The 19,391-nt window shown below is 36.5% G+C and overlaps 1 protein-coding gene across 4 annotated transcripts in view; it reads right to left on the minus strand.

Moving 5' to 3' along the window:
• CCDC50 (coiled-coil domain containing 50) overlaps positions 1 to 18,685 on the minus strand; it is a 104,257-nt gene extending 85,572 nt beyond the window's left edge. For all 4 annotated transcript variants that reach the window (XR_005217307.1, XR_005217306.1, XM_037838269.1 and 1 more), the window contains exon 1: positions 18,311 to 18,685. Coding sequence is in view for 2 of the 4 variants with exons in the window: in XM_037838269.1 (XP_037694197.1) it covers positions 18,311 to 18,359 (49 nt within the window). In the remaining 2 variants the exon portion in view is untranslated. The remainder of the gene's footprint in view (positions 1 to 18,310) is intronic.
• Between the last annotated feature and the right edge of the window lie 706 nt (positions 18,686 to 19,391).

Raw genomic sequence — 19,391 nt, forward strand, 5'->3', positions numbered from 1 at the left:
TACTCTCCACGTTGTGGGCAAGGCCCACACAGCTGATCTTGTGAGCCTCTCTACAGTATAATCTGACTATCATCAAAATACTTGACTTTTCAACTGAAATTCTAATTTAGAAAATACTGGAAAGGAAAAACATCAAAACCTTAACAATGATTATATACTATAAGATTATAATGAGGCTTATTTTCCTTCTTAAATATTTCTATATTTTCTAATTTATCTATCATGGGGGGGAACCCATTATTTATTATCCTTTTCTTAATACTTTATTAAAAAAAAGATGTATGTTTTTAATTTAATTTAAGCACCTAAACGATGAAGCAACAAATATTTACTAGGAAAAAAGTGAATTACAGTAGCAATGTTTTATTGAGTCAATGTACTTATACAGTTTCTTTATTTTAAAAAACAGCATAACAGCTACAGAAAGTTTTTGTTAGGAAAAAAAATACAAACAAAAACAAGATCTACATAAGGCCTCAAATTTGTATCTGATCTTTTGATAATCAAATCAAGAAGGTAAATATGAGAAGCTGCTCAGTTCTCATAAGAAAAAAGAAATATCAGTTCTTCAACTGGAGAGAAATGTTTAGCCTAGTACTTTATGAAAGTCAGTTCAGTTATGTTAGAAATTAAATAGGAAGCACTAAATTATATAATGGATATCATCAACAGTTTTACAGGAAAGTGTAAGAAGTAGTTTTAAACATGTTTGTGTTGCATATACACACACATACACACACCTCCAATGAACACATGAGGCTGAGGGACAGTGAAAAGTGGCATTTTAAAAGGAAAAACAACTGCTTTAATCCTAACACTTCATTCTGATGCAACTTATCAAAGTAGGTTCCTTAGTGATTTTTTTCTAATCCCCCAAATTCAAAGTTAAATTAAAACCCCAGTGACCCAAAACCATGTGTTTGGCAAGTAAATATATTATAGCTAACCACTGCCACACCAGATCGCAGGCAAGTGGGTTTTGAAAATGCTGAGATATTACAAGTCCTCAAATCAGAAGTACTACTTTAATATCACAGACCATCTACATCATTATCAGAGACCACAGAGTAACTGGGTAACTTATTGGAAGAGAGAAAATGACTGAGTCAGAAATTTCCATCTTCACTCATACTGGTAGAGCTGTTAGATGGAGATAAGATTTTCCATAAGGAAATATCTGTCAATTTGCCAGAAATGATTTAAAAAAAAAAACAAAAAAAAAAAACAAAACAAACAAACAAAAACTACCCACAAATACAAACAACCTCACAAGTTTCCTATGCTGTAGGGCAACAACTTTATGGATTAGTGCTTTGAAGCCAAAACCTTCTTGTGTTGGTAGTTAACAAAACAAAAGCTACCCAAGAAAAGTTATGACTCAGACCTTGTCTATTTTAAGAAGATGCATATTAACACAAATCACTTAGGTGAGCTTCTTTTGTTCTAAGGAACATCCCATAATCTCAAAATGAGTTCAACCTAGAGGTCATTTACTCTAAGTCCCCATCAAATTGATACTTGAGTTCTGTCTTTGCATTCCTACCAAGTGGTCACTAAGCCTCTCTTCAAAATCCCAAGTGATATGCATTCCACCTGGCCCACTGTTAGATGGAAGAGATTAGAACATCTTTCCTTAAATTGGACCAAAGTCTGTATGTTCTATAGATCCATCATGATTCTGTCCTGTAAGATCACAAAGAAATTTCTCTTTTTTTTTAACATAATATATTAAAAGTAAACAGCAGGTTGCTCTAAGTGAACTCCAGACCTGTGTTGCCTAATATGGTAGTCACTAGTCACATGTAGCTATTTATGTTTAAATTAATTAAAATTAAAATTTAAAAATTCAGTTTCTCAGTTTCACTAGCCACACTTCAAGTTCAAATCAACTGGTGGCTATCATTTTGGACAGTGAGGAATACAGAACAGTTCCATCATCACAAAAGTTCTATTGGACAGCACTGCTCTATACAATAATCAGCATGTGATAGATACAATAGGACTAACTTAGATAACTAGACCATTCACAAAACCTGAACTTAGGCCCAGCAGCATTTACAACCATTTTAGCAATGCATGTCTGTGTATGCATGTGTATGTGTGTGTGCATGTATGCACACATGTTTTAATCCCATATTTAAGTCACTTAGCCAACATGGACAATCAAGGGTCTTGAACTATCACTGGTCTTGCATTAGCCAGTGATTTATCTTCAAAATGCCTGGATATTGACATTTCTCCTATGTTTCCTTTTCCTCAGCCCTAAAGTGATGGTAGTTTTCTAACCTCAGGAGGGTGAAAAGCTCAAGAGTTGTCCTTCATTTATCAAGCAACTACCCTGCAGACACAGCTACAAGGCAAACAAATCCCCTCTTGGAAAGGAAAAGTGAACCAGAATCCAACATAGTAAAAGAATTCAATTCTGAAAAATGTAACTACTACTAAAAAACCCACCAGATCTCTAATACTTTACCAAACACTCACTAAAGAACCTTGGTTTCTGATTAGTAAATGTATGTGAGAGTGAGTTTATGTGTATTTGTGAACTTCAGCTGTTCTTAAAAAATGAACTGATCACAATTGGAGGAGTAAGCTCTTCAATTTATTCTGCTTTCAGTGCCTTCCTTAAAGAATAGTTACATTTTACACTAGTGCTCAGATTTAGCACATTCAGGAATATGTGAACTTAAACAGAAGATAAATAAGTAATTTTTCTTAACATCATAAAAATAATTAAAAAGGAAACATTCCTGCTTTCATATGAGTCTGTTTATTTCTAAATGGATTTATAAAATTTCATAATTAACATAAAGAGATGACTATCAAAATTACACTTAAAAAAAGAGGACACTCTAAAACAGTGTTTTTGTAGTACACTGCACAGAACCCTGATTCTGTGAGATACTCAGTGAATACGTATTACACAAGGAAGCAGTATGGTGTAACCAAGACTACTCAATTTGTGGTCAGGCAAACCTAGTTCTAATCCTGACTCTTCTGCTCACTGGTGGAATAATCTTCACCAAGTTATTTACAATATTACTTAACATTTGCTCACCTGTAAAATGAGAATAACAGCAGTAATACTCATAAGTACTTGAGCACTAAAGAATTAAAAGGGATTTTTCACTAAGAATATCCATATAGATAGAATTTATTTTATTTTGATTCCAACCTTCAGTTGTTCTACTATTTGAATGGAACTTTTCCTGGCACTTAAACAAGCCCTCAAATGGTTTGGCAGCTGGTTCTCTGTTTGCCTTAGCCTAGAAAGAAAAGCCACCCATCTCCTTAAACCTCTGTTGGATAAACCCAGTCATGCCCATTAAAACCCAAAAGATCACTTCCAGCCCAACTTAAGTACAAGTTTACACCAGAAGAGAAAAACCATTTTGGTTTATTGGCTTCATATGACAAGAGTTTCCTTAAGTACGAACTACTGCAAGTTCTATTCATCCTTGAGTCAGATATTCCCACTTCCTGCTTCTCTTCTGCAGGCAGATACTTCAGTTAGCAGAAATAATCTCTTAGACTCTTGCTCCCATTAAGCAAATTATAATGCTCACAATTCCATTCTGGTAACAATTTATGAGAACTTTACACACATTTCCAGGAATTAGATTGCGTAAATCAAAAAATATAAACAGAAAGAAAAAGGATAAATCTTGACAGATTGTCAATTCTACTCTGATATGTCCCTATATGCTCAGTAAACGTTTACTGAGTAGAAATTTGTTTTTTAAAAGATACCTTGAAATCATGGGTTCAATCCTAGAATCAACTCAGCTTTTTATACAATATAGGGAAATATTTCAAATGCCACCCCTCCAAGAAGATCAGAAGATTTACTATGCTAATTATAATATAAGTAGGTTTACATGAAAATCAGGCTTCATCCCCTGTGACTACACTCAATACAAAAAATAAGATGACCCAATAGTAAATTGGAAGGAATTGGCCCTGTGTTTCAAAGTTGGCCCAGAAAATTCCTATACAAATAACAGGCTGTTCATTAGAGATTTTAAGAATGGGTTGGTCAACCACTTTGGTGCCCTAAGTAGTTCATCTGAGGGGAGTATTCCCCCTCAACCCCAAGGAAATTTGTGTTCACTTTAGCAGTACTTAAATTAGGTTTCTGATGGTTGTCCCCTTCTCTATTTCCAAAGAAGGTTGGAAACTCAGCCAGTACTTTGGGAAAAGAGAAGCAAAAACTAAAGCTGACAATTACAGTGGTAAACTTCAGTAAGAAGGAAGCTGAGATTTCTTAACAACTCTTCAATAATCAAAAACTAAACAGAATATACATAAAGCGGCAACATGGTTCTGTTTTGGATTTTGTCTAATGTTTAAAGAGTATTTTGGAGAAGGAAAACATCAACTTTGAAGTCATGCAAATCAGGATTCAAACACTGCTTCTGCCACTTACAGTCTAAAAGACCTTGGGCAAATTATTTAATCTCTCTGGACTTAAGGTTCCTCATCTGTAAAATGAGGATAAACGTTGTGAGGACCAAATGAAATAAGGTATACGAAGGGAAAGAGTGTCTGCAGCTCAATAAGAAAAAATTCAATAAATAGAAATTATTATCAGCAGCATCAGAGTTAATGAATTCTTACAGTTAGTTATTTTCTCTTTAAGTATTTCTTCTAGCCAGGTTCCACTAAGTCACAGGTAACATAGAGGTAGTCACTTTTCCAATATAGAATGTAAACTGAAATATGCAATCAACACTTCCTCTTATGAATCTGTGGAAATGTTTCCTGGCAAGGGATTACAATATAAAAACTGCATAAAATTCTTCCTAATCTCATATGTCTAGTTGAGGGAGAAGATGTTTCCTGCATTCATTGATGGCCTGAGTTAAAGGGAAATCTCTTTGTCTAGAATGTTTAATAAGCACAACCATTTCAAACTTTTTTCAGTTGAATGTCCAAGATTAGAAAACAAAGTAGAATTCTATGTGAAAGTTATGTGTTTATAGTTTACTGAAATAGAAAAATCATCAAAGTATCACTATCAACAATGGTAGAATGGTAGTTAGAATCTAACTAGCATATTAACATGTAGGTTAAAATTTTTCATCATGATCAAAACTAGATGGACTTTCCTGTTATCTGTACTTTGAGTTGCTCTAGCAAAAGCTTTCTGCCAAAACCACAAGACATGTTGCATCTTTACTGTAGGAAATGTGGATTATTTCTTGGCCAATTTACAGACATATAATGTCTTTATTGTGGAACATTAGGTACAAACAAGCTGAGGTACAAAGAGCCTGTTCTGAAGTGCAGATACCTTTCAGAATTTTAGTCCTGGTTTTGTCAGCAGCTCATCAAGTGACCTTTGACAAATCACCTTCCAAATCAAAGCCTCAACAACCTGATCTGTAAGGACACAGTCTAAATTGCCTTTAAGAACTCATCCAAATTAGATATTATATGTTGAAATGAAATACAGTTGACTCTGCATAAATGACAGACATTTATCTCTTCAATACAAACACATCATCTAAAACATCATCTAAAAATGTGACAATCACAGGCTATACAAAGCCTATCCAATACGATGTCTGATGTGCTAACTTTTTCCTGCACCAGATAGTATTTTTTTCACAGTTGTTCTTGCTTTCATTGTCTATACCACACAAAATGGCAAACATCTGCTTTTATCCATATGAATAGTAGCTTTAATCACCAGTAAATCATAAAATAACCTTTCATCAAATCTGGTGCCTTATAAAAAGGTAGGTTCTTCCTGTATCTACTACAAATTCTCACAGAACCCTCAGTATCAGGCTAAAATGAGACCAACTGTCCAATGAAAACAACTGTGGAATGGGTCATTTACTAAAAGGTTTTCCTGGGTCCAGATGATCAAAGTACAGCTTGGGAAAGCTAAGATCTTCCATGTTCAAAAGGCCCCAAATGCTCCTTTAAGATCACCTACATTTTAAGTTCAACTGGGATGTGTTCTAAATGCCCTGGACTTTGCCACAAATTTACTTCTGCAACTGCCATCAGTACACTCTATTGCATACTTGATTATCATGTAGTTAACCTACAGGAGAAGTGAAAGAAAATCAGAAGCAGCCTATTACCTGTGAACTCCTAGGAAGTCAAGCTGTCCAAATGCCTTTCTGCTCAAGAAGATTCACTTGCCTCACTTGTTTTTTAGGAGTCAAAAATTATTTTGATCATTTTTTAAAAACTAATAAAACTTTTTATCACAAATCCACATAGATTTGTTTTTTGTAGGTGTGCATGTTTTTAAAGCAGTGTTAAACATCTAAATACACCATATGAAGCTGAAAGAGACTAAATAGTATGCCCTAATTCAGAAAGCCATTCTAAAGTAAGAATGAATTAAAATCAAAGAAAACTTGGATGAGAACAATGATTCTTTTCATTTTGCTAATTATATAATCTTTAAGAAGAATGAACCTAATAAATTCATTCATTCAAAAAAAAGGGTTGATTGGGCAGTTATATGGACTGTTCTAGGCACTGAAATACAGAAGCAGACACAAACTCACATTAAGTTGACCCTGAACATTCAGCAACCAGCATTCTATAAATGATGGCTATTCAATTTATATTTTTACTTAAGAAATAAATTCCATTCATCCCCAAAGCAAAATCTCTTGAGCTGACTTTTTTGCTCAAGTTTTTTCCTCTCTTTTCATCATAAATCATTCCAAGTTTGCAATCTACACATTCATCTTTTAGTTCCCAACCCAAAACTTTCAGATTCTTTACAGTTATCTTCTCTTATAGTCAAGAAGTTTAAAAATACATGCTATTTTTTACTTGTTTAGTTAGAACTTTATAAGATCCTTCTCCCTATATCTAAAAATATATCTAAAGGAGAATATAGTATATATAATAATTCTGATATCATCTAAGAAATGAAACAGATCCTCTGTTAACAATAAAATGACACCATATCATATTTCTGGAAAATGTGACTACATTAAGAGTGTCTTAAATAAGTAAAAAAAAAAAAAAAAAGGTAAGATCACTGCTCCCAAGGAAACTAACTGTTTCCAGGCCTTGAGTTGATCTCAACATCAATTAGCCTCCTGTAAAAATTCAAGAAATGGGAAAGGGCATACAATAAAAAGCAAAAGTGACTTGCTCCTAGTCCTCTCCTCACATCCCTGGGAGTTCAGGCACATGATCATATCTCTTATTCTAGTGTCATTAATTGAGTTAGTTATGGTCAGATTGCCCTCTGAACACAAGTTCTCAGATATTCTAACTAGTTTTCTGGAGCATCTCCTATGTATAAGGACCCTAAGAAATACTGAGATCAATTAACTACCACTCGCATCTTGAGGGAACTAGTAGGCCAATACAGGGTTTGAGACATGGAGCTCAAGGGAATGAATACTTCAGAGAGGGTTGAAGAGATACCCAGGAAAGAAGGACGGTGAATGTTAGTTTTAATACATACTGATGAAGAGGTAGGAATCAGAAATGTGTGCACTTCTTACCTCCCTTCAATTGTGTGAATGTATTCAACATCTGTTACCTGAATTTTGGGGAAATACATGGGGAAATCCATAAACTGGGAACAGAAAGAAAACTAACTAATAAACCAAGTATGAATAACTAAATGAATCTCCAGTGATTTCTCCTATATTCCATAAAGCAGACTTCATGTTTCATTTAGTAATCAATTATGAAATAAAGAAAAAAATTAAGAACATCAGGACAGTCTATGGAAGACAGGTACCCTTCAGGTTTTAACTGCCAATGAAAACTTGAAATTTATAAAATCAGAAAGGGTTTTGTAACAAGAATATCACTTAGTCACCATATCCAACTTCCTGCGGTATTTCATCAATGTCCCACCTTCCAGCTCTATTGTTCTGGTCAAATTATTAGTAACTCCCCTTACTACTCACAACGTGCCAGGTTTTGGCTTACAAATTATCTGGCAGCCCTGCCTTTAAACCCCACTAGTCAATTAGTGTGGGGAGCTCAAGTGCATTGAAACCAACTTCCTAGAATTCAGGGAAGTTAAAAGCACAGTAAACTAGAGTCTGTATATAACTCCATAACCATTTTTCTCTATCTACAGTCTTTCCCCTCCAACATCCACACATAGCCAAAACAACCTTTTAAAGATCATCCCTGTGGAAGTTTAATGGAATAACTACAAAAGCAAAAGAAGAAATGCTTTGTGGATACACTAAAGCCCAATTTGAAACAATGAGATCTGACCACAGAAACCTGGGAAAACAACAGAAGCACACTTGGCAAGTTACAATCCAGCAATCACTGACAGGATAGGAAAACCTTTCTAGACAAATGCAGACATCGAGAGGGAACAGCTCTTTCCAAAATACCTGCTGGCCTAGACATTAGGCCAAGAGTAGGATGTGCAGATGGCAAGAACACAGTCTAGGAACAAGGATCTTTGAGTTCCTTCTTTCTCTCTCTCTGCTTCAGGTTTCCTTCTAGACAATAGTGAGTTTTCGACAGTATTTGCCAACCCTATCATTCTATAGTTACATAAAACTTCAAAACATGAAAGAAAAGACTAAAGTATTTGGTGGGAAGGTGGTACCCAAAAATTAATGAACGCAATGCTCAACTAAAGTAAATCTTGAAGAAAAAAAAGTAAATCAAGGGCTCCTCAATAATCAATAAACAAAACAAATTTGGTTGTTGATGAGGAAGCAGTGAACAAGGAAAGATATTTTAATAAATCATTCATACTTACTATATGCAGTTTACTAGAGTAAAGCTAACAGCAAGTGACTCAGCCTTTATGACTCATTAGAAAAACAAAAGCCAAAAAAGTCCAGGGTAACCTCCCCTGGTATTTGGTCACTGAAAAGCTGTATCAGGACTGGAAATGCTCAACATACATCAAACCTTCAGAGTTTGTGGTAAATCAGCCTAAATAGTTCTGATAACAAGTTTCCATGAAGACCAAGTGATACTTCATTCACGCAAAGGTCAATAACAAGTTTTGAAAAGAGCCAGTAATAAAAAATAAGCAAAAAAAAAAAAAAAAAAAAAAGCAAACCTTTTTTAAAGTTGAGCCGATTAAATGAAAAATAGAGTGGGGGGGGTGATCTGGTGTTCTTTTTTACTTTTTCTTTTAATTCTTATTTTCACTTTTTCTGGTATGAGGAAAATGATCAAAAAACAGATTGGGGTGAGGAATGCACAACTATATGATGGTACTGTGAACAACTGTACACTTTGGATGACTGTATGGTATGTGAATATATTTTAATAAAATTGAATTATAAAAAAAGTAAATTATGTAAACTTACAATTAATAAGTTACCTTGAAAGCAAAGGTAATAAATACTCAAAATTTGTCACTTCCTGAAAAAAAAAAAAAAAGTTGAGTCGTTGGATACCCACGTACTTTACTCAAGAAAGCCCCACAGACTGGTGGTTTGATGGGCTGAGCCGTCTACCACAGGACTTGCCTTTGGGAAGACTGTTGCTGCAAAGGAGAGGCTAGGCCTCCCTATAACTGTGCCTAAGAGCCTCCTCCCGAATGCCTCTTTGTTGCTCAGATGTGGCCCTCTCTCTCTAGCTAAGCCAACTTGAAAGGTGAAATCACTGCCCTCCCCCTACGTGGGATCAGACACCCAGGGGAATGAATCTCCCTGGCAACGTGGAATATGACTCCTGGGGAGGAATGTAGACCCGGCATCATGGGATGGAGAACATCTTCTTGACCAAAAGGGGGATGTGAAAGGAAATGAAATAAGCTTCAGTGGCAGAGAGATTTCAAAAAGAGCCAAGAGGTCACTCTGGTGGGCACTCTTATGAACAATATAGACGACCCTTTTTAGGTTCTAATAAATTGGAATAGCTAGCAGTAAATATCTGAAACTATCAAACTACAACCCAGATCCCATGAATCTTGAAGACGATTGCATAAAAATGTAGCTTATGAGGGGTGACAAGGTGATTGGGAAAGCCATATGGACCACACTCCCCTTTGTCTAGTTTATGGATGGATGAGTAGAAAAATGGGGGAAGAAGAAAAAAAAAAAGGCACCCAGTGTTCTTTTTTACTTTAATTGTTCTTTTTCACATTAATTTTTATTCTTATTATTTTTGTGTGTGTGGTAATGAAAATGCCAAAAATTAATTTTGGTGATGAATGCACAACTATATAATGGTACTGTAAACAACTGAATGCACGCTTTGTTTTGTATGACTGCATGGTATGTGAATACATCTCAATAAAAATGAATTAAAAAAAACAAAAAACAAAAAAAAGAAAGCCCCACAGATCCTCACTCAGTTGTCCCATGGAATGCTTTTACTTTACTTAAGATTTCTACCTATTCTACCTACTTAGTTATCTAATTTTGACATCCCTAGAAATTTACATGGAATGTAAATTTTTTCTTCTTAAAAACAAAAGTTTTTTTTTTTTTTTTGGTCTTTGAGTGGGAGTCAGCAAACTTTTTTTGTAAGGATCAGAGTAAAAATTTTAAGCTTTACGGGCCATATGGTCTTTGTCACAACTACTCAGCTCAGGTTTGTAGCACGAAAGCAGCCACAAAGTATGTAACCAAATGTGCACGGCTATGTTCCAATAAAAGTTTACCTCTGGACGCTGAAATTTGAAATCCAAATAATTTTCATGTGTCACAAAACATTATTCTTCTTCTGTTGGTTTGTTTTGTTTTGTTTTGATCAACCATTTAAAAATATAAAAACCATTCTTTGCTCACCTGCTGTACAAAACCAGGCAATGGACTGGCCCAACTGGCCCACGGGCCATAGTCTGCAGACCCCTATTCTCAGAGGAACAAATTTCAATTACTAGGGGGAAAAAAAAAGAAGCTGCTCATTCTTTAACAATGTCAGAGAAACGAGTTGCCCCTGCAAATTTAAGAAAATAGTGTATGGGAGAATCCCTGCATTAGGGTGACCACAGTATTCTCAGTCAGCAGTTTTTAAATGACCACTATATAAGTCCAAGTGTATAATACACGTATAAAACCTAAAGATTCCTGGGCCTATCCCCAAGAGATTCAGCTGCTATCAAGTAGGGGTAGGAATGTGTTTATAACAAAGCTCCCACATCATTCTGATATTGAACCAAGCTTTAAAAGCAATTGACTTATACATCAGAATACATAAGGAACTCTCAAAACTCAATAATAAGAAAACAATTCAATTTTTTTAAAAAGGGCATAAGTTTAGGACACTTCAACAAAGAAGATGGCAAATAAGCAGATGAAAAGAGGCTCAACATCATTAGTCATAAAGGAAATGCAAATGATAGCCACCTGAGATGCCATTACATACCTATTAAAATGACTAAAATAAGAAAGGAAGGAAGGGAGGAAGGGGAGGAGGGCAAGGAAGAGGAGGAAGAGGAAGAGGAAGGGGAGGAAGGGAGGGAAAGGAAGGAAGGAAGATCCAGACAATACCTAGGCTGTGGAGCAATTGGAACTCACATGTATTGCTGGAAGGAATGCAAAACAGTAGTCACTTTGAAAAACAGTTTGGCAACTTCTTAAAAAGTTAAACAAACATTATTTACCATATGACCCAGCAATACCTCCCTAGGTACTCACCCAAGAGAAGTGAAAACATGTTCACAACCACACACGCAAACCTGTATGCAAATGTATAGTGACTAAAACCGCAGAAACTGAAAACAAACCAAATGTTCTTCAATCAGTGAATGGGTATGCACACTCTGCAGCCATACAATGGAATACTGCTCAGCAATAAAAAAAGAACAGAATTACTGATACACAGAACAACATAATACCAGATATCTTAGGCTAAGAGAAAGAAACAAGACTAAAAAAAAACCTTTTGAAAAGGGCACTTTTGAAACGGCACAACTATAGGGGCAGAAAACAAATCAGTGGTTACCAGGGACAGGACCTGCGGGAGGGAAGAGGTTCAAGAATTTTAGGGATTATGTAACTGTTCTCTATCTTGGTAATGGTTACAAGACTACATACATTTGCAAAAACTGTTTGCTAAAAAGGATGAATTTTACTTTAGGTAAATTACACTTCAATGAACCTGACTTTTTGTTTTATTTAAAACAAAAAGAAAAAAAGGAGCATATATAAATATACATATATATACACACATATATATATGCATATACATACATATACATATATAATAATATATAAGTTTCACTGTTTTTATGACAGTGTATGGTTGTCAACTAACTAATCCTGTGCACATGCATATATCTTAATTTGTTCTTTTTTTTGAAATGATGGCAAAAGGAAAGAGTTACTGCTTTTTGTTTGTTTGTTTGTCATGTCCTTACTAAAGAGTGGGAACTCTTTAGTCAGTTCCCTATAGTCTCCCCCTTTGATTTTTCATTTATGAAGTTCTACTTGTTTCTAAATTCAAACACCTGGGAATCAATAGACTAAATAATCTCCAAGATCCTTCTGAATATAAAAATTAATTATCCTTTTTAAGTCTTATCAAGATCTAGGGTAACCTAACTTTGTATTTTTGAAGCACAAGGTCATCAGTTAAAAACATTAATCCAATGGCACTTCCAGGGGCTACCTCTGAAATTGCAAATATAGCTGTTATAAGGCTTTATTTTTTTCCCCTATGGGTATGGGCAGCTCATATTTTAAACATACTTCTGTGCTTAGAGAAGCGAGATTTCTTGTTTCATGGTGTGTGTGTGTGTGTGTGTGTGTGTGTCTGTGTTTATTTATTTATATGTATATCTGCTATCTTTATGAACAGCAGAATATAATATTGACTTCTATAACCCTGGCAAAATTCATTTATCTCAGTACAAGCTCCTATATCTGTAACAAGAACTAAGGAAAAACCATGACCTATGGTTTTCTCTGAGTTTATTCTCTGAGTATACTTTATTTCATCTTAAAGTGTCACAAACCTTTAAACATTAACCCTTTCAGTCTCTGAGTATAGATGAAAGAAACGCACTTTTTAATGTGATTTTTTCAGGTAGAGAACACCAATAATTCATTTGCTGAATCAAAAATGATACCTAAAAAATGCTTTTAATTAAAGAATAAAATAAATCTATTTTACCTCATTTCCATCCACATGAAACCTTATCCCTAAAATAACTAACCAGAAAACTCTGCAATTGTTCTGTCATTCATTATTTTCACTCTACTGTTTTAAGCATATGACAGTATAAATGAAACACATCAGGAATGAATCTTACATATCTAAAGAACAATTTAAAAGACTGGGGAGGGAGAGATGGAAGGGAGAAGAGGAAAGGAAGAGGAAGGAAGGGGGAAAGGGAAGAGAAGAGGAAGGAGAGGAGGGGAGGGAGGAGAAGGAAGGAAGAAGCAAGAATGAACTGTGAATATTCACAGTTCTAAAATGTTCTAATTTGAAGCCCCAACGTGCCAGTGCCTATCTGTTTAGTCTCAGTGGTTCAGTAGAACTCACTCATATCTCCTTCTCTGGCCTCAGATTTCATCTGGAAAATGAGGAGGCTGGCCTAGATCAGTGGTTTTTAATGTTTTCTATCCTGAAGTCCCTTTATAAAATATCAATTAACTCTACAGTTTCCCACATGGGAGAAATTGTTCTTTAAGCACCTGTTAGTTGAAAAAAATGTTTTAATGATTTCAGAAATATTTTTTAAAAGCATTTTTATTTTACACATAGTGGCTACATTCAATTGGAAAAAAAAATCATTTATTCATTCAATAAATTATTGCATGCAGCAATATACTGAAAGATTTTTTTTCCCTAAGGTGACAGGCACTTTTGTTGCACACAGGGATTTAAAAGTTCTTTACAGCAACACTTTGAACTTCACACACAAGTGCCCCTCTACACAGTCAACAAGATGTCCACATACTACAGGACATTTTTTTTCTTGTGGAACTACCCCTGCAAAATACATGGCACACAGCAGATAAACAATAAATTATTTTTTAAAAACAATCTTATCTAAGATTCCTTTCAGGCCCCAAATTGTGTGATTTTGCTTTGCACTTAAGAAAAAAATTAAATCTATAACTCAAATAAAAATAAAAGCCACAAAACTGCATTTTAGAAATGTTTTTACTAAAATTCTACTCTTAACAATGATTATCTCCAAGGCCAGAATGCAGATTATGGAATTACTTTTTTGACTTTCTATGTAACACAAACCTAAGCTGGATTAATGCTATTTACAAGAGGCAACTATGAAAAAATAAATATTAGAAAAAACACATTAAAATTTTTATAAACTTAATGTTGGTGTTACATGTGATACACATAGTTAAAGGTTATTATCTCTGCCTTTTAGAGCTTGTACTCTAAGGAGAAGGAATATGAACTCATTATGCCAGAAATAGTTTTCCTAAACCAAAAGGGACTATCTAATAATGTCTTCAGTCATTCGCTCATTCATTCACTTATTCATTCAAATATTTACCGATTATTTGCTTGCTGTATGAAAGACATGAAACCAGAAGAGGGTAAAGAAAGCTAAATAAGACACAAACCTCATGGAATCCAGCCATGGTTTCACCAAAAATCAAAAACTGCTGTAGAATTTTGTAAAAAAGGGAAAAGGAATTTTCCCTGAAACCAGATTTCACAAACACTTCACATTTCACAATCACAAGCATTTCACAAACACTGCAGTCACTTTAGACGATATGATAAGCCTTAGGTCTCTGGGATTACTTGGTAACTTCCACCAGACACAATTTTGTATGTTTACCCTTAAAGTTAAGGATTTATGCCATTAAGAAAGTACTGGACTATCCTGGACCTAAAATTTATCAACATTTTTCTAAGTATGTTTCCTTATATAGATGTTTCTGAAAATGTATCAAATTTTATATTTTACTAAAGAAAAAGGATTTGCTCTCAGATTAGCCAGCTATCTATATTTCAAAAAACAAATCACTCCTAGGTGCACTGATTTCCGATGTGAAACACACATATACATGCACACACACAAAGTTAACCAACTTTGGATAGAGAAGAACTTTCCATCTGAAGAATAGTGAAAATACATAATGAAAAACGAGATTTGGGAAACTGCTGTAAGGAAAGAAAGAAAAGTGGATACTTGGAGAAGATGGGAGGGTTAGAATGTAACTGTTAAGTGCCTAAAAGTGAAAAAACATTAGTGTTTAAGAAATTGCAAAGGAAATGATAAATCGTATAGAAATTGCTTTGAAGGACAGGGTAATATTCTCAGACCAAAACTTTATAATAATATGATATCTTTGTCAGATGAGGAAACAGGGCAAGATTACAGTGATAAGTGGACAATTCAAATTAAGTAGTTATATGAGAATATGACTGGAGAGAACCAAAAGGAAAAGTGGGGAGTCTTGATTGCTGTTATAGAAAGAAGACTCAGTAAAGAAGCTAAAAGTGGCACAAAAATCTAAGACATGTCAACCGATTAAAAGTGCTCATTTTTAGAAAAGTATATTCTGCGCTCTGAAATCTGAACTAATGCACTTTCAGAATATTGTTGGAACCTGCCTGTTCTTTTGCTTAACTTTCACAGATTGTATGTTGCATTTCGATACACCTACTGACAATAAAATGGCTGGGGATTATTTCAAATCTCGTTGCACAGACCTTCAAATATTTCAGAAGATATAAAATATTATTCCTAAACATTGGCAACAGTATTTTCAATTAAGTATGCAGATGTCACAAAAATGCATTTAAACCACAAATAATTATGTACATGCTGACATTTAGTTGACAATTTCTTTTACCTACAACTGAAAAATCTCCCTTTGTCTCCTATTTTGAGAGAGATTTCCCATGATGTAACTACTACCATAGTTGGGGTGAGGTTGGGGGGAGGGGGGCAGGGGGATGAAAGGAAGTCTGTCCAAACGATGTATATCTTTAATCTCCTTAAAACCAAGTAAGCAAGCACTAAATTTTAACTTAGAAAAGATTTTCAAATATTGCCATTCCCTGATGTTAGCTGTTACCCATGACCTTTCTTGAGATGTTCATGATAAAAATCATAGGGCTCCCCAAGGCCCTAAAGAAATGGCAATTCCAAGGGACAGACATTGACTGCAATATTATTCTCAATCTCTATTGGAATCTACTCCATGATAACAAATTGTAATTATATATAAACCCACAAAAGGTTTAGATTAGAAAGAGTAAAGAAGAAGGCAAAAACAGGGATTTAAAAACTGGGGTTCAAAAATCTGTGCCAGAATATTAAATTATTAAACCTTCTCAAACTTAATTATACTTTCAGTATTAAGAAAAATTTCAATGTTTGTGAGTGCTTTACCCAGATCATGAGTACCAGTATTTATTCTTTTTAATTAATGTCCAATGAGATTGTTATAGAGTAACTGGGCCATAATTAAGAGTTATATTAGAGGAAGAAGCACTTTATTAGACTTGAATACTTCCTAGACCAAAAACTTCACTACCATTAGCAAGTTCCTAGTACAATGTATCATGCCCCTTAACAATTTTGGAACCTCAAAAGAAAAGTCAGATGCTTACTTAAACAATGATATTCTCAACATTTCTGATAAAAAAAAAATTGATTTTGATTTTATTGATCAAAAATCAATAAATATTTATTTCTGACTTAATGAGGATATATGAAATAGCCACACTAAATTCCCTTGCAGAGTTAACAGTTTATGTAAGCTTGATTGCCAGGCACCATATTGGGCAAAATGAGAGCCAACTCAAATGTGTTGAATTCTAAAGTTTAGGAATGGAAAAATATTACAATTTGAGACAGAAAGTGTGTGTGCAACTCACTGAGAAAGAATACACTAGAATAAATCATTTATATCTTGGTAAGAAGCCAAAAGACCTAGGGGTAACATAAATGCATATACAGAAAGTGAGTTTTTCCAGTTCACTGCTATGGATAGGGGGACTGCACTACAGGATAAATACTTAATGTGTAAGGTTTTATTTTTCCTTCAATTCTCACTCTATACATCACCCACCCCAAGGAAGTACTATACACTACACAAGGATCATTTTTTCTCCTGAGGCACAAAAAACACACACACAAGCAGGCACTCATGACACACCTCATAACCAAAAGGTAAGGGAAAACCAGACAATCTCTAAGACTAGGATTCTCAAAGTGGTGATTTACCTTTCTAATTTATTAAGGCTGGGAAATCTTGACACTGATGTGAAAACTATATTTACATGTGAATGACAGTATTATCACCAAGCCAGGAGGAAGAGTACGGTTGAAAATTACCAGGGCTAAAATCCCAGGCCTTAGCTCTAACACCCTTGAAGAACAATAGGAGACCCCGCCTCATTAAAGATTCTATATAGAATCACTGAGTCTGTCTCCCAGTATTTGGAATTCTGGGTAAACAGTCAAGCAGTCACTAATGTATTCCCTTGGGATTTCTGGGTTGGCCACGTACCCAAAATTTTGATCTGATCAAACTGGCAAAGAAACACACAGTTCCCAAGAAAGCAAAAATTCTTATTTTCAATTCCACTTCCCAAGATACCTCAGGCCGTCATTCTCAGTTGAAACATGACACACACAATAAAGGCAGCCCTGATATCACTCTGATAACGCTGATGGCACTCAGGAACTCAGATGCTTCCTAGGGCCAAAGAAAAGCCAAAGACAACTAAAAGTTAAGGTGATCCAGCACCAAAGGTCCCGGGACAGCTGATGAAGACCAGGGAAGAAGGGGCCAGTACTAACCAAACTTTATTTTCCTGGACATCAGTACAGGGAACCATAAGAAATCAAAGTCACCAATCTCCAGCTTCCCTGGCTCAGTTTTTTGTAAGAAAATGCTTACAGTGGCTTCCTGTCTGCCTGCCAGGGCAATGCCAAGACTAAACTTTTAAACCTTGAGTAAGGTGGGAAACTCAGCCAGCCAGACGCTGGGCTAGAAAAAGTACAGAGAGGAGGAGGGAAAGAGTCATGTTTCAAAACAAAGGTTCCACAAGAACTGAATGTCAACCCCTCCCCACTTCTAGTTTCCAAGCCAGTTAGGGCAGGCCTTGATTTTTAAGAATAATAGGTCACGCTTGTCCAGTGTTTTAGTGTGATCGTTTTGCTATTATTTAGAACATTCGTACAACCATTTGCTGAGGGTGGTGCTTCCTATCTTCACCCACCCCTCTAACATAGAGAGAAATGGAAGCTCAAAACATGACTTGCCCAACGTACCACAGGAGAGCCTAAATTCGATTCCCTTCATTTCCAGACCAGGCCAGCATTAGGCGGACGCCACATTAAGGGCCGCGGGGCCTGAAATGACCAGACCCCTGCCCTGAGATAACCCGACCTGGAGAAGGGTGGGACCCGCGCGCGCCTCACACCCTGGCCCCTACCTACCTTCCTTGACTCCCGGCAGCTTGGACTGGTCGATGCTGACTTCAGCCATGTTAGCCCAGGGTCCCGGCTGCCCCTCACCGCCCGCTTCCCGGCCGCGGCTGGCACCGAGGGGGCACGGAGCGCAACAGCAGCGCCCCACGCGGCGCAAAGTCCGGGAGCGCGCGCAGGCCCGGAGGGAGAAGCCGGCCGGCCGGCCAGGAAAGGATCCACAACAAAGACTGCAAGAGACGGCCTCTGGCGCACCAAACTGGCGGTGCAGTTGCCCCACCGCAGCCACCTGCTCCTGAGCCCTCAGCCTTGATCTATACCAGATATCCAAAGCCCGGAAATGGCCTCGGGCCGTCCAGTACGGAGGGAGAGAGGAGACAGAAAGGCGGGCGGGCGGGCCTGGGTGGAGGGAGGGAGAGGAGGGGAGCTGCAGGTCTGTAACCGCAATTGTGAGAAGCTGGCGAACGGAGATCAGCTCTCGCTGCTGCCTCCTTGCTGTCTCCTTTGTGCTCGGTGATGCTTCTGAAGCTGGGGCCCCGCTGTTCCCCGCGCCTGGGCCCTGATTCCCGGCCCACGAGAGGGTCGTCTTCAGCTGAAAGCCTAATGTCCCAAAGGCCTCAACAAAAAGGCCACGGCATCACCCAAAACATAATCGTTATTGTCAGCGGTGTAGTCAGCGTTCTGTGCTGTAGTTCTGGGAGTGAGATTTCTACAGGATACTTACTGTGTATCTGAGTCCGTCTCAGGCACTCTTTTCTCACACAGAATGAGAGGGAGATCATATATGAGCATGAAAAAATCCCTATAGAACCTACCGAATAAGAGAACAGGTGGTAAAATCTCGGGCCAGTTTAGAGGAGAGAATGTTCATATCCAACTGGGGGAACTGAGTCATTCATTCATCAAAAACACTACTGAGGGTGATAAAGACGTCTGCCAGACATCTCTTTTATAGTATGTCACACATTGAAACAAAATTGTGACATTCTTGTCTCCCCGAAATAGACACAACCTTCCCTGTCTAGATCTCTTGGCAACAGCACCTTCTTTCTCTTCTGGAAAACTATCCCTTTGCCCCTTCTTAGTGGCAGGT

The sequence above is a fragment of the Choloepus didactylus genome, chromosome 1 (genome assembly GCF_015220235.1).
Source record: "Choloepus didactylus isolate mChoDid1 chromosome 1, mChoDid1.pri, whole genome shotgun sequence".
Classification (NCBI taxonomy): domain Eukaryota; kingdom Metazoa; phylum Chordata; class Mammalia; order Pilosa; family Megalonychidae; genus Choloepus; species Choloepus didactylus.